Source organism: Pongo abelii, chromosome 2 (assembly GCF_028885655.2).
Source record: "Pongo abelii isolate AG06213 chromosome 2, NHGRI_mPonAbe1-v2.0_pri, whole genome shotgun sequence".
Taxonomy (NCBI): Eukaryota; Metazoa; Chordata; class Mammalia; order Primates; family Hominidae; genus Pongo; species Pongo abelii.
In genome coordinates, this window is record NC_085928.1 from 140,833,272 (window position 1) to 140,846,545 (window position 13,274).

General features: G+C 43.2%; 1 protein-coding gene and 1 long non-coding RNA gene across 2 annotated transcripts in view; one reads left to right on the plus strand and one right to left on the minus strand.

Moving 5' to 3' along the window:
* Positions 1-9,634, minus strand: part of LOC100938150 (uncharacterized) — a 44,287-nt gene extending 34,653 nt beyond the window's left edge. The window contains exon 1 of the long non-coding RNA XR_008523905.2: positions 9,432-9,634. This is a non-coding gene — a long non-coding RNA (uncharacterized LOC100938150). The remainder of the gene's footprint in view (positions 1-9,431) is intronic.
* On the plus strand, positions 9,479-12,977 carry LOC100433503 (U8 snoRNA-decapping enzyme-like). The gene is made up of 3 exons (XM_002814044.4): positions 9,479-9,933; positions 10,038-10,307; positions 11,208-12,977. The coding sequence occupies exons 1-3, from the start codon at positions 9,796-9,798 to the stop codon at positions 11,418-11,420; spliced, it is 621 nt and encodes a 206-aa protein (XP_002814090.1). The 5' UTR covers positions 9,479-9,795; the 3' UTR covers positions 11,421-12,977.
* Positions 12,978-13,274: the final 297 nt, after the last annotated feature.

A 13,274-nucleotide genomic window follows, 5' to 3' on the forward strand; every position in this document is an offset into this window, starting at 1 on the left:
AAACATGCCAAATTGTAAAGACCATCAAGGCTAAGAAGAAACTGCATCAACTAACGAGCAAAATAACCAGCTAACATCATAATGACAGGATCAAATTCACACATAACAATATTAACTTTAAATGTAAATGGACTAAATGCTCCAATTAAAAGACACAGACTGGCAAATTGGATAAAGAGTCAAGACCCATCAGTGTGCTGTATTCAGGAAACCCATCTCACATGCAGAGACACACATAGGCTCAAAATAAAGGGATGCAGGAAGATCTACCAAGGAAATGGAAAACAAAAAAAGGCAGGGGTTGCAATCCTAGTCTCTGATAAAATAGACTTTAAACCAACAAAGATCAAAAGAGACAAAGAAGGCTATTACATAATGGTAAAGGGATCAATTCAACAAGAAGAGCTAACTATCCTAAATATATATGCACCCAATACAGGAGCACCCAGATTCATAAAGCAAGACCTGAGTGAACTACAAAGAGACTTAGACTCCCACACATTAATAATGGGAGACTTTAACACCCCACTGTCAACATTAGACAGATCAACGAGACAGAAAGTCAACAAGGATACCCAGGAATTGAACTCAGCTCTGCACCAAGTGGACCTAATAGACATCTACAGAACTCTTCACCCCAAATCAACAGAATATACATTTTTTTCAGCACCACACCACACCTATTCCAAAATTGACCACATACTTGGAAGTAAAGCTCTCCTCAGCAAACGTAAAAGAACAGAAATTATAACAAACTATCTCTCAAATCACAGTGCAATCAAGCTAGAACTCAGGATTAAGAATCTCACTCAAAACCACTCAACTACATGGAAACTGAACAACCTGCTCCTGAATGACTACTGGGTACATAACGAAATGAAGGCAGAAATAAAGATGTTCTTTGAAACCAAAGAGAACCAAGACACAACATACCAGAATCTCTGGGATGCATTCAAAGCAGTGTGTAGAGGGAAATTTATAGCACTAAATGCCCACAAGAGAAAGCAGAAAAGATCCAAAATTGACACCCTAACATCACAATTAAAAGAGCTAGAAAAGCAAGAGCAAACACATTCAAAAGCTAGCAGAAGGCAAGAAATAACTAAAATCAGAGCAGAACTGAAGGAAATAGAGACACAAAAAACCCTTCAAAAAATTAATGAATCCAGGAGCTGGTTTTTTGAAAGGATCAACAAAATTGATAGACCACTAGCAAGACTAATAAAGAAAAAAAGAGAGAAGAATCAAATAGATGCAATAAAAAATGATAAAGGGGATATCACCACCAATCCCACAGAAATACAAACTACCATCAGAGAATACTACAAACACCTCTATGCAAATAAACTAGAAAATCTAGAAGAAATGGATAAATTCCTCACTCTCCCAAGACTAAACCACTCTCCCAAGACTAAACCAGGAAGAAGTTCAATCTCTGAATAGACCAATAACAGGAGCTGAAATTGTGGCAATAATCAATAGCTTACCAACCAAAAAGAGTCCAGGACCAGATGGATTCACAGCCGAATTCTACCAGAGGTACAAGGAGGAACTGGTACCATTCCTTCTGAAACTATTCCAATCAATAGAAAAAGAGGGAATCCTCCCTAACTCATTTTATGAGGCCAGCATCATCCTGATACCAAAGCTGGGCAGAGACACAACCAAAAAAGAGAATTTTAGACCAATATCCTTGATGAACATTGATGCAAAAATCCTCAATAAAATACTGGCAAACTGAATCCAGCAGCACATCAAAAAGCTTATCTACCATGATCAAGTGGGCTTCATCCCCGGATGCAAGGCTGGTTCAACATATGCAAATCAATAAATATAATCCAGCATATAAACAGAACCAAAGACAAAAACCACATGATTATCTCAATAGATGCAGAAAAGGCCTTTGACAAAATTCAACAACCTTCATGCTAAAAACTCTCAATAAATTAGGTATTGATGAGACATATCTCAAAATAATAAGAGCTATCTATGACAAACCCACAGCCAATATCATACTGAATGGGCAAAAACTGGAAGCATTTCCTTTGAAAACTGGCACAAGACAGGGATGCCCTCTCTCACCACTCCTATTCAACATAGTGTTGGAAGTTCTGGCCAGGGCAATTAGGCAGGAGACGGAAATAAAGGGTATTCAATTAGGAAAAGTGGAAGTCAAATTGTCCCTGTTTGCAGATGACATGATTGTATATCTAGAAAACCCTATTGTCTCAGCCCAAAATCTCCTTAAGCTGATAGGCAACTTCAGCAAAGTCTCAGGATACAAAATCAATGTACAAAAATCACAAGCATTCTTATACACCAATAACAGACAAACAGAGAGCCAAATCATGAGTGAACTCCCATTCACAATTGCGTCAAAGAGAATAAAATACCTAGGAATCCAACTGACAAGGGACATGAAGGACCTCTTCAAGGAGAACTACAAACCACTGCTCAATGAAATAAGAGGATACAAACAAATGGAATAACATTCCATGCTCATGGGTTGAAGAATGAATATCGTGAAAATGGCCATACTGCCCAAGGTAATTTATAGATTCAATGCCATCCCCATCAAGCTACCAATGACTTTCTTCACAGAATTGGAAAAAAATACTTTAAAGTTCATATGGAACCAAAAAAGAGCCCATGTCGCCAAGTCAATCCTAAGCCAAAAGAACAAAGCCGGAGGCATCACACTACCTGACTTCAAACTATACTACAAGGCTACAGTAACCAAAACAACATGGTACTGGTACCAAAACAGAGATATAGACCAATGGAACAGAACAGAGCCCTCAGAAATAATGCCGCATATCTACAACTATCTGATCTTTGACAAACCTGACAAAAACAAGCAATGGGGAAAGGATTCCATTTCATAAATGGTGCTGGGAAAACTGGCTAGCCATATGTAGAAAGCTGAAACTGGATCCCTTCCTTACACCTTATACAAAAATTAATTCAAGATGGATTAAAGACTTACATGTTAGACCTAAAACCATAAAAACCCTAGAAGAAAACCTAGGCAATACCATTCAGGACATAGGCATGGGCAAGGACTTCATGTCTAAAACACCAAAAGCAATGGCAACAAAAGCCAAAATTGACAAATGGGATCTAATTAAACTAAAGAGCTTCTGCACAGCAAAAGAAACTACCATCAGAGTGAACAGGCAACCTACAAAATTGGAGAAAATTTTCGCAACCTACTCATCTGACAAAGGGCTAATATCCAGAATCTACAATGAACTCAAACAAATTTACAAGAAAAAAACAAACAACCCCATCAAAAAGTGGGCAAAGGATATGAACAGACACTTCTCAAAAGAAGACATTTATACAGCCAAAAGACACATGAAAAAATGCTCATCATCACTGGCCATCAGAGAAATGCAAATCAAAACCACAATGAGATACCATCTCACACCAGTTAGAAAATCATTAAAAAGTCAGGAAACAACAGGTGCTGGAGAGGATGTGGAGAAATAGGAACACTTTTACACTGTTGGTGGGACTATAAACTAGTTCAACCATTGTGGAAGTCAGCGTGGCGATTCCTCAGGGATCTAGAACTAGAAATACCATTTGACCCAGCCATCCCATTACTGGGTATATACCTAAAGGACTATAAATCATGCTGCTATAAAGACACATGCAGATGTATGTTTATTGCGGCACTATTCACAATAGCAAAGACTTGGAACCAACCCAAATGTCCAACAATGATAGACTGGATTAAGAAAATGTGGCACATATACACCATGGAATACTATGCAGCCGTAAAAAATGATGAGTTCATGTCCTTTGTAGGGACATGGATGAAACTGGAAATCATCATTCTCAGCAAACTATTACAAGGACACAAAACCAAACACTGCATGTTCTCACTCATAGATGGGAATTGAACAATGAGAACACATGGACCCAGGAAGGGGAACATCACACTCCGGGGACTGTTGTGGGGTGGGGCGATGGGGGAGGGATAGCATTAGGAGATATACCTAATGCTAAATGATGAGTTAATGGGTGCAGCACACCAACATGGCACATGTATACATATGTAACTAACCTGCACATTGTGCACATGTACCCTAAAACTTAAAGTATAATAATAATAAAAGAAAAAAAATAAAAAATAATAAATTTATCTGATAGAATTCTTCAAAAAAAAAAAAAAAAGCACGGATTTCATCTGTATCACCCACACTGGAGGAAGCCAGCCACTATGTTGTAAGAACATGTAGGCAACCCTATGGAGAGATCTATGGGATAAAAAATTGGGGCATTTTGCCAACAGCCAGCACCACCTTGCCAGCTGTGTCAGTGAGCTATGGGAAGCATATTCTCCAGCCCTGGTCAAGCCTACATTTGACTACAGATCTGGCTGACATCTGGACTAAAACCTCATGAGAAACTCTGAGCTAGAACCACTCCCTTTTAATTCCTGACCTACAGACACTGTGAAATAATGAATGTTTCTTGTGATGGTGTTAACACATTTTACAGTATGTTTCAGCAAAACATCACCAATACAGAAGGCAAAGCTCAGATATATGCTGTCACATTTGCTCTGCTGTGTCCTGTATTTAGGGGCAGCCACTGCAAAGTTATTGATGAACATGATCTTTAGCTGCATCACGGCACTGGGTGCAGAACAGGTTTGAAAAGGGTGAGACTGGAGGCAGCACAGAAAGGCAGGAGGTTTGTCCAGGTGAGAAAAGATGAAGGCCTGACTTGCATCTGATGAAGTCAGGACATCCTGAGGGGAGATCATGAGGGAGAACTGAGGACTGACTGGTTGGGTAGAGGAGTGATGGAGTGGTCTGTGAGGACTGGTAGTTTTACAGCAAGGGTGACTGGCAGGAGATAGGTCATTCACAGAGCTGGGGATACAGGAAGACATGCAGATTGGGCGGTGGGAAAAATACTGAGTTCATTCCTGGGTGTTTTGAGTTTGGGGTGCTTGTGGGGTATTCAGTTAAAGAGGTCTAGGCGCCGGGCTCGGTGGCTCACGCCTGTAATTCCAACACTTTGGGAGGCTGAGGTGGGCGGATCACGAGGTCAGGTGTTCAAGACCAACCTCGCCAACATGGTGAAACCCCATCTCTCCTAAAATAAAAAAGTAGCCAGGCATGGCAGCGGGCGCCTGTAATCCCGGCTACTGGGGAGGGCAAGGCAGGAGAATTGCTTGAACCTGGCAGATGGAGGTTGCAGTGAGCCAAGATCACGCCACTGCACTCCAGCCTGGGCGACACAGCGAGACTCTGTCTCAAAAAATAAATAAATAAAAATAAATAAATAAATAAATAAATAAATAAATAAAAGGTCTAGGCATGGAGCTTCAGGTGTCTGAAAAATTCTGTCCTGATAGTGTGAAATGGATCTACTTAATGAACTCCAGATAACAGAGCAGTGGATAGTTTTGATGCTATACCTGCAAATAACCAAAAACAGTGTTAGCTTCTAGAAAATGCACCTCCTTTAAGGCTCCTGAATGGGATTTTAGGTTATGTGAATGCTTAGTAATAATAATAATAATAATAATAATAAGCAACAGCATCTAGCACTTTCACGAAGTAACTGGGTAAAATTACAGCCTCTAGCTGATAGCTCTCTGCTGGTGGCATCTCCTCCCCACTCCCACCATGGTATAGTCTTCTAAATTAGTAGTTCTCAACCTTGGCTCTGCATTCAAAGCACCTGGAAAATTTCAAGAGGATTAAGTGGAATGGTTTAAAAATAACTGTCAGATGGCAGATGTTTGCTGTCATTTTTTTCCTGCCTAGAAAGTGAGACTACACTCTTACCTCTCTCCCTCTCCTGAACCAAAGGGGATCCTCTCATTGAAAGAGTTTTGTACAATGCAAAACTTTATTCAAATATATGTATCTCTAAAAGATAACTCTTTTAAGAAACACAGCCACAATACTATCACATCTCAATTATCCATAATTCCTGTATATAAAATATCCAATCGGTATTCTCATGTCCCTCAGTATTTGAATTTCTGTTTGTTCAAATTAGAATAAAGCCCAGTTGCTTCAACTGATATGTCTCCTCAATCTCTTTTAATGTATAGAGTCTACCACCATATTTCTTTTTCCCTTGTAATTCATTTATTAATGAAACCAGGTCATTTTTCTTGTAAACTTTCCTTCAGTCTAGGATTTACTGATTGCATCCTCGTGTGTTTTAAAAACAAACTTCTAAAAAAGTTTTACATTTGCAGGCCAGGTGCAGTGGCTCACGCCTGTAATCCTAATATTTTAGGAAGTGCAGGTGCGAAGATAGCTCGAGGTCAGGAGTTGGAGACCAGCTTGGGCAATATACTGAGACATCCTCTATATATTTTTTAAAGTGTTTTACATTTACAGGAAAAGCGTGGAGATAGTACCTAGAGTTCCCATCACTCCACCTAATTTACTCTATAATTAACATCTTACATTATTATGGTACATTTCTTGCAATAATGAGCCAATTTTGATACATTATCATTAGACAAAGTCTATACCTTATTCAGATTTATCTAATCCATTTAGTCATGTCATGTGTCCTTAGGCTAGTCTTTGTTGTGAGAGTTTCTCAGACTTTCATTGTATTTCATGATTCCTATCGACTGAACATTTGTGTTCCCCCTAAATTCATATGTTGAAATCCTAACTCCCAATTTATTGGCATCTGGAAGTAGGGCCTTTGGGAGGTGATTAGGTCATGAGGGCAGGGGCCTCACAAATTAGATTAGTGACTTTATAAAAGAGGTGTGCACATATCTACAAATATTTCCCTATATAAACATATGTAGCTATATTAAGTTAAACATGAGTTAATACTGATGTCTCCAACTTGAATCCACTATTACATGGATCATTCTAGTCTCTTCCTGATATTTTAAAAAGGGGCACCTTTATATTTCTTATAACTGGTATTTAGGTTGAGATTCAACTTCAATTTTGTGCAATAAAAATTAATAGGAGGTGATGTATTCTTCCATCATGAAGTGCACAGTAACTGGTTGCCTTTTCATGATTTTAGCAACCATTGATGATCATTCCCTAGGATCCATTAATTCTTTAAAGTTTAGAAAAATTGTAAAATTTTGATTGGCTCCTTCTTCTTTGATTAGCTAGAATACTTATAAAATTTCCTCTCATCAACTATTTAGTAGCCCTGAGGAAGAGCCCATATAAAAAAGGCAGGATGGGCTGGGAGCCATAGCTCACACCTGTAATCCCAGCACTTTGGGAGGCCAAGGCAGACAGATCACATGAGGTCAGGAGTTCAAAACCAACCTGGCCAACATGGCAAAACCCTGTCTCTACTCAAAATACAAAAATTAGCTGGGCGTGGTGGTGGACACCTGTAAGCCCAGCTACTCAGGGAGGCTGAGGCATGAGAATCGCTTGAACCTGGGAGGCAGAGGTTGCAGTGAGCCGAGATTGCGCCACTGCACTCCAGCCTGGGTGACAGAGCAAGACTCCATCTCAAATAAATAAATAAATACACACATACATAAAATTTAAAAGCATGATAAATGCTTAATTCTTTTCCGCATTATTTTAAAAATGAATTGGTTCCTTAGCATCCTGCCAGACTGACCACAGAGCTATTTTTGGTTCCGCGTACCATTACGAACTTGAAGCAGCTTTTTAGGTACATTGCTCAGCCCTCTACCTCCAGCCTTGAGTCCTGGGCATTCTGCCTCAGGATAGTGAATGGGGGATGGTTGGTGGGGGTGGGGAGGTGGGGCAGAGGCAGAGAGGGATTTGAAAGGGATGGCAAGGTTGGGGGCTCTTATGGGCTTCCATTTTCTTCATCCAGAAAAAGCTCTGGTCTCCAAAGCATTAATTCCAGTGTAGCTGTTGCCTTGGTTTTTATAGATTTTCATGTTGCCTTATAAATAGTTGAGTCCATCTTTAAAAGTCTCTTCAAGCAACCAGGAAAGAAAGAACACCCTGAAGATCTGGAAAGGGCATGTTTAAACCTAAATCCTTAAAAGTAGCTATTCTAGGAGACAAGGTCACCTTTGAAATGCTGGGGAGACGGGTAGATCACCTCTTCTCCACCTTGGCTATTAGTTACCTGAAACATCTTTGAAAAGCCACGTATATCCTGTATTACCTCCACAGATTCTGATTCAGTTGCTCTGGTTGGAACCCTGAAATTGGCAGTTGCTATCAGCTTTTAGAGCAAGGTGAGTGTAAGCCAGGGCCATTTCCAAGTCCCCAGAATGATAGCAGGCCAACATGGATTGTGTCACACCTACAGCTTTATCACCTTGATTTGCCCATCTGATGTTAGTATTTGGCATCTCCACCCCGCAACTCAGAAGACTAAGTAAGCTAGGAAAAATGATGCCTAACAGTTTTCATCCCTGCTTGAAACACTGGGGCCTTGATGAGTGTGGCTCAATTCTGACTCCTGGGTCTTTAACATAACACACAGCAGTGTGCCCCAACCCTGGACTCCAAGAATGGATACATTTACTTTCTGCCTTGCACTGTTCTAAGTGCTTTACATATCTCAACATCCCTAATAGGTTGGTATCATCTCCACTTAACAGATGAGCTGCTGGGATCTAAGAGAGTTAAGTGGCTTGTTAAGGTTACAAGCCTGTTTCTGGGTGGGTCTGGACTCTTTCCCACCACATGCTGTCACTTACAGGCTGTGACTTTATGCCCAGCCCCCCTCAAGGAGCTGCCTCCTGCTTTCTATTGCATAATCAATATTGACACCTGGTGTAGGGGCGCTCTGCAGGGTGGGGAAGGCCTGGCCTGCAGTGAGGGATCCTGCATCTCAGCATCAGGCCCTGAGTAGGCTCCTGCCCTTGCGGTAGGGTAACCCACCCTCCTTCATAGCTCAGAGGTCTGAGGGTGTTTGAGGGAAAGACTAGAAAGCCTAGGAGGCTTCTTCTACCTCTCACTCTTCCTCACTCCCAGTCCTGCCACAGGATTTCACTCACAGCTCCTTCCACCCCCACCCTTCCCCTGAAAATCTCACTGCCCTGTGACTTCTCCATGTGCCACTTCCTGTGCGTCAGACCCCCACGATCAGCTGCCCACTGCCTATGGCCACCCCAATTCCTGACTAGAACTACACTTATCACTGCTCACCCTTCTCCTACTCTCCCCCTCTCAGAAAATGACACCACATCAGGAAACTCGGAACCACCACTAGCCCAGCGTTCCCTCTTCCCCATTCACTCAGTTACCAAGTCCCCTCAGTTTCACCACTCAAGATAGTTGTTAGACCATGGCGCCTCTCCATTCCCATTTCCCTAGGATAGGCCTTGGTGTCTGAGGCCAACCCTGCCTCATTTCCTCCTAACCCCCACCCAGGCCTTGTGCTTTGTGTACCACCACACCCAACCAAAGGTAGTTATTACTTCTTTGGCTGCCAGCACTCAGCTGAGCGCCCCAGCTCTTCCTTACCTGCTGGGACACTCCAGCTGACTCCAGATTGTGACGTAGGCTTTTACGTACCAGTCCTGCTCCAGGTTGAGGGCGCTGCTACACCTTCAGCCCCGCCCCGCCCCGCCACAAGCCCAACCCAGAGGTTGCTTGTGGTTTCCCTAAGGTTACTGGGCCCTGGACATCAGTCGGGTCTGCAAGCCCCGTCCTGATTGGCTGCCTCCCGCACCGGTCGCGGCGCCCCGACGTAAGGCGCCTAGGTTCCTCCCCTTATCCCTGCAGGGATGGTGCCTTGCGGCACCGCCCACGCTTGGATTGGTCCGAAGTGAGATTCGCCCTTGTGCCCTTGTGGGCCTTCGGGACAGCGGAAGAGCAGTGTCGCGCCATGGCCAGGGCCCGCAGGCTGGAGCTGGCCGAGGCTCTGGCGCTGGGGCCAGGCTGGAGGCATGCCTGCTATGCGCTCCTGCACGCGCCGGACCCTGGAATTCTCTTTGGCCGCCTCCCTCTGCGCTACGCCATACTGGTGAGGAGGGGGCGCGCCTGGTCACTCTCCACTGTGGCCCTGCACCCTCCTTGGCGGCGCTACTCTTGGGTGTCCCTGCCAATCCCAGCTTCCTCCTCTCTCAGATGCAGATGCGCTTCGATGGGCGCCTGGGCTTCCCTGGCGGATTCGTGGACTCGCAAGACAGCAGCCTGGAGGACGGGCTGAACCGTGGTCTGCTGGAACAGCTGGGCGAGGCGGCGGCCGCCTTCCGCGTGGAGCGCCCTGACTACCGCAGCTCCCACGCCGGATCAGGGCCACGCGTTGTGGCCCACTTCTATTCCAAGTCTCTGACGCTCGAGCAGCTGTCGGCTGTGGAGGCCAGCGCAACAGGCGCCAAGGACCACGGGCTGGAGGTGGGGCCAGTCTGGGACCATGCCCCATATCCTATTCCTTTTCCTTCCATGTCTTCCTTTGCCTCAGAAACTCTTTTTGGATTGAGGTCCCCGTCTGTCAGACGCCCTCTTCCCCATTTTCTTGGTGGAGTTGGGATCTTGGTCTTTTCTTATTGAATGGTACTGCCAACCTAGGCTTCCTGGGAAGATTTCCACCCACCTCGCCCTTTACTGGGCTCTGGAGAGATTTTTCTAGAACACACATATCTACATCTCTCTGCTGCTCTCTATTGAAACTGTGAAAATGGCCAGGCATCTACCCTAATCTCTTATTGTTGGGCCTCTGTTTTTCTTAGGAAGAAGATATGGCCCTAATACTTAAGGCCAGGGTGGGAGACAGATTGTATATGGAGGTGGTTCTCAAATTTTGTCAAGTATCAGAATCATCTCTGAGGCTTATAAAAACAAAAATGACTAGATTCTACTCCCAGAACGCTGGTTGTGGGGGAGAAAGCACCAGCTTCCACCACTCCCAAGTCCTGGGGGGGCAGGGGTTCAGAAATCTGAGATTGCTTTTTTCAAAAGTTCCCAAGTGATGCTGATAACGCTGGTCTAGGTTTCCCATTTTGAGAACCATTGCTGCAGGGCTAAGCATGAATTTTGGCGTTAGGAGCCACTAGAGGTTTAGGGGACAGAAGTCTTAAGGATTAACACTGATGGAGCTGGATAGCATGTCTTGGGTCATTTGTCTGCAGAGGGTTGAGCCCACTGGGCCTCCTTTAGATAGGAGCCTTGGGCTTGTTTCTGCTGGAGTATTAAGAGTTGAGGCATCTGCTCTAGAAAGATCTGCTAAAGAGAGGATGGAGGTAGTGACATGAGCTACCTGGAGTCCCAGTGTCTCCTGTCTCCTTACTTTTACAGGTGCTGGGCCTGGTGCGAGTGCCCCTGTATACCCTGCATGATGGTGTGGGAGGCCTGCCCATCTTTCTGGAGAATTGCTTTATTGGTGCTGCCCGGGAGCAGTTACTGGATACCCTCCAGGACTTGGGAGTGGTGGAAGCTGGTGCTTTCTCAGGCCTTCAGATCCCAGTTCGTCTGAGGCAACCCTCTGTGGACTCAGGGAACCTGAGATGAGGACTTTGGTACAAGGAAGGGAATGTTTTCTCTTCTGGATCTAAAGATGATACCAAATTAAACGAAGACATGTATATCATATGTTTTGAGCAGAGGACCTTCCAAATCATGGGATCAGGGGCAAAAATCCACAGCTCATCCCAGGGGCCCTGGCAGGTTCTCAGAGCCTACCCCTTCCTTGTACATTTGCACACAGCCTTGTAACCACCAGGCATGCATATGTACAATGTGACCACACACAGCCTGACATCTTTCACCTATCAAGTCCAATTTAACCAGGAATTGGCATTTGTTACCATACCCTGCCTCTTGCTTTGCAGAGAGCTTCTACAGCAAGGGTGAGTCCTTCCCACAGTCCTCCATGGCTGCTCTTTAGGGTCTAGCCCAGCCCATGTTTTTTGGGAAGGATAGAGAAGCAGAGGACCCTCTTTGCTTTACTGAAAGTAGCCATGCCCTTGCTGGAGGGTTCACCACAGCAATTGGTGGGAGAGGGTCTTAACCGATCTCCAACACTTTTCTTCTCCTGAAACTGAGAAGGGGTAAGGAAGTAGCTAGGTCCCCTTGGACGGAGCATAGACGTGAGACCTGTGAGTACTGGTGTCTCTCCTTCAGAGCTTTCATCTTTGGTTCGCTGTAGACTCTGGGACTATCAGAAGAGAACTGACCCATACCTGTCTAGCCCTGCCCTGCCAAAAAAAGAGCCTCCCATTAAAGAGGAGTTAGAGCTGGGCCTTGAGGCTCTTCACTTCTTTCAACAGATATTTAATACGTACCTACTAAATGCCAGGTACTATAAAAGGTATAGAGAGCCATCCTTGCTCTCCAAGACTCCAGGGAAGGGATGGGCAAACATTTTCTTAAAAGCCAGATAGCAAATATTTTAAGCTTTGTAAACTACATAGTTTTTAAAAAAATATTTTCTAACATTGACTAATAAAAATTGCCTATGTTTACTGTGTACAAAATGATGCTTTCAAATATGTATACATTATAGCGTGGCTAAATTGAGCTAACTAACATATGCATTACCTCACATATTTATCATTTTTCATGGTAAGAACACAAAATTTACTCTTAGCAATTTTCACAAATATAATGCAGTTTATTAACTGTAGTCACCATTTGTGCAACAGATCTTTTGAACTTATTTCTCCTAACTGAAGTTTTATATTCTTTGATTAATATCTTCTCAATTACTGTTCCCTACCCCCAACCCCTGGTAACCATTATTTTACTCTCTGTTTCTATGTGTTTAACTTTTTTAGATGCCATATATAAGTGAGGTCATTTGGTGTTTTCACCTGGCTTATTTCATTTAACATGTCATCTAGGTTAATCCATATTGTCACAAATGACAGGATTTCCTTCTATTTTAAGGCCAAATAGTATTCCATTGTGTATATATACCACATTTTCTTTATTCATTTATCTGTTGATCTACACTTAGGTTGATTCCACATCTTGGCTATTGTGAATAGTGTTGCAGTGAACATGGGAGTGCAGATATCTCTCCAGATCCTAATTTCAATTCCTTTGAATAAATATCCTGTAATAGGATTACTGGACCATATAGTAGTTCTTTATTTGTAAATACCTCCATGCTGTTTTCCATGATGACCATACTAATGTACATTTCCACCAATACTGTATAAGTGTTCCCTTTTCTTCATATTTTCTCTAATACTTATCTTTCATCTTTTTTAATCATAGCCATTCTAACAAGTATGGGGTGATATTCCATAGTGGTTTTGATTTTCATTTCCCTAATAATTAGTGATGTTGAGCATTTTTTCATACACCTATTTGCCTTTCTTTGAGAAATGTCTATTCAGGTCATCTGCCTCATTTTTAATT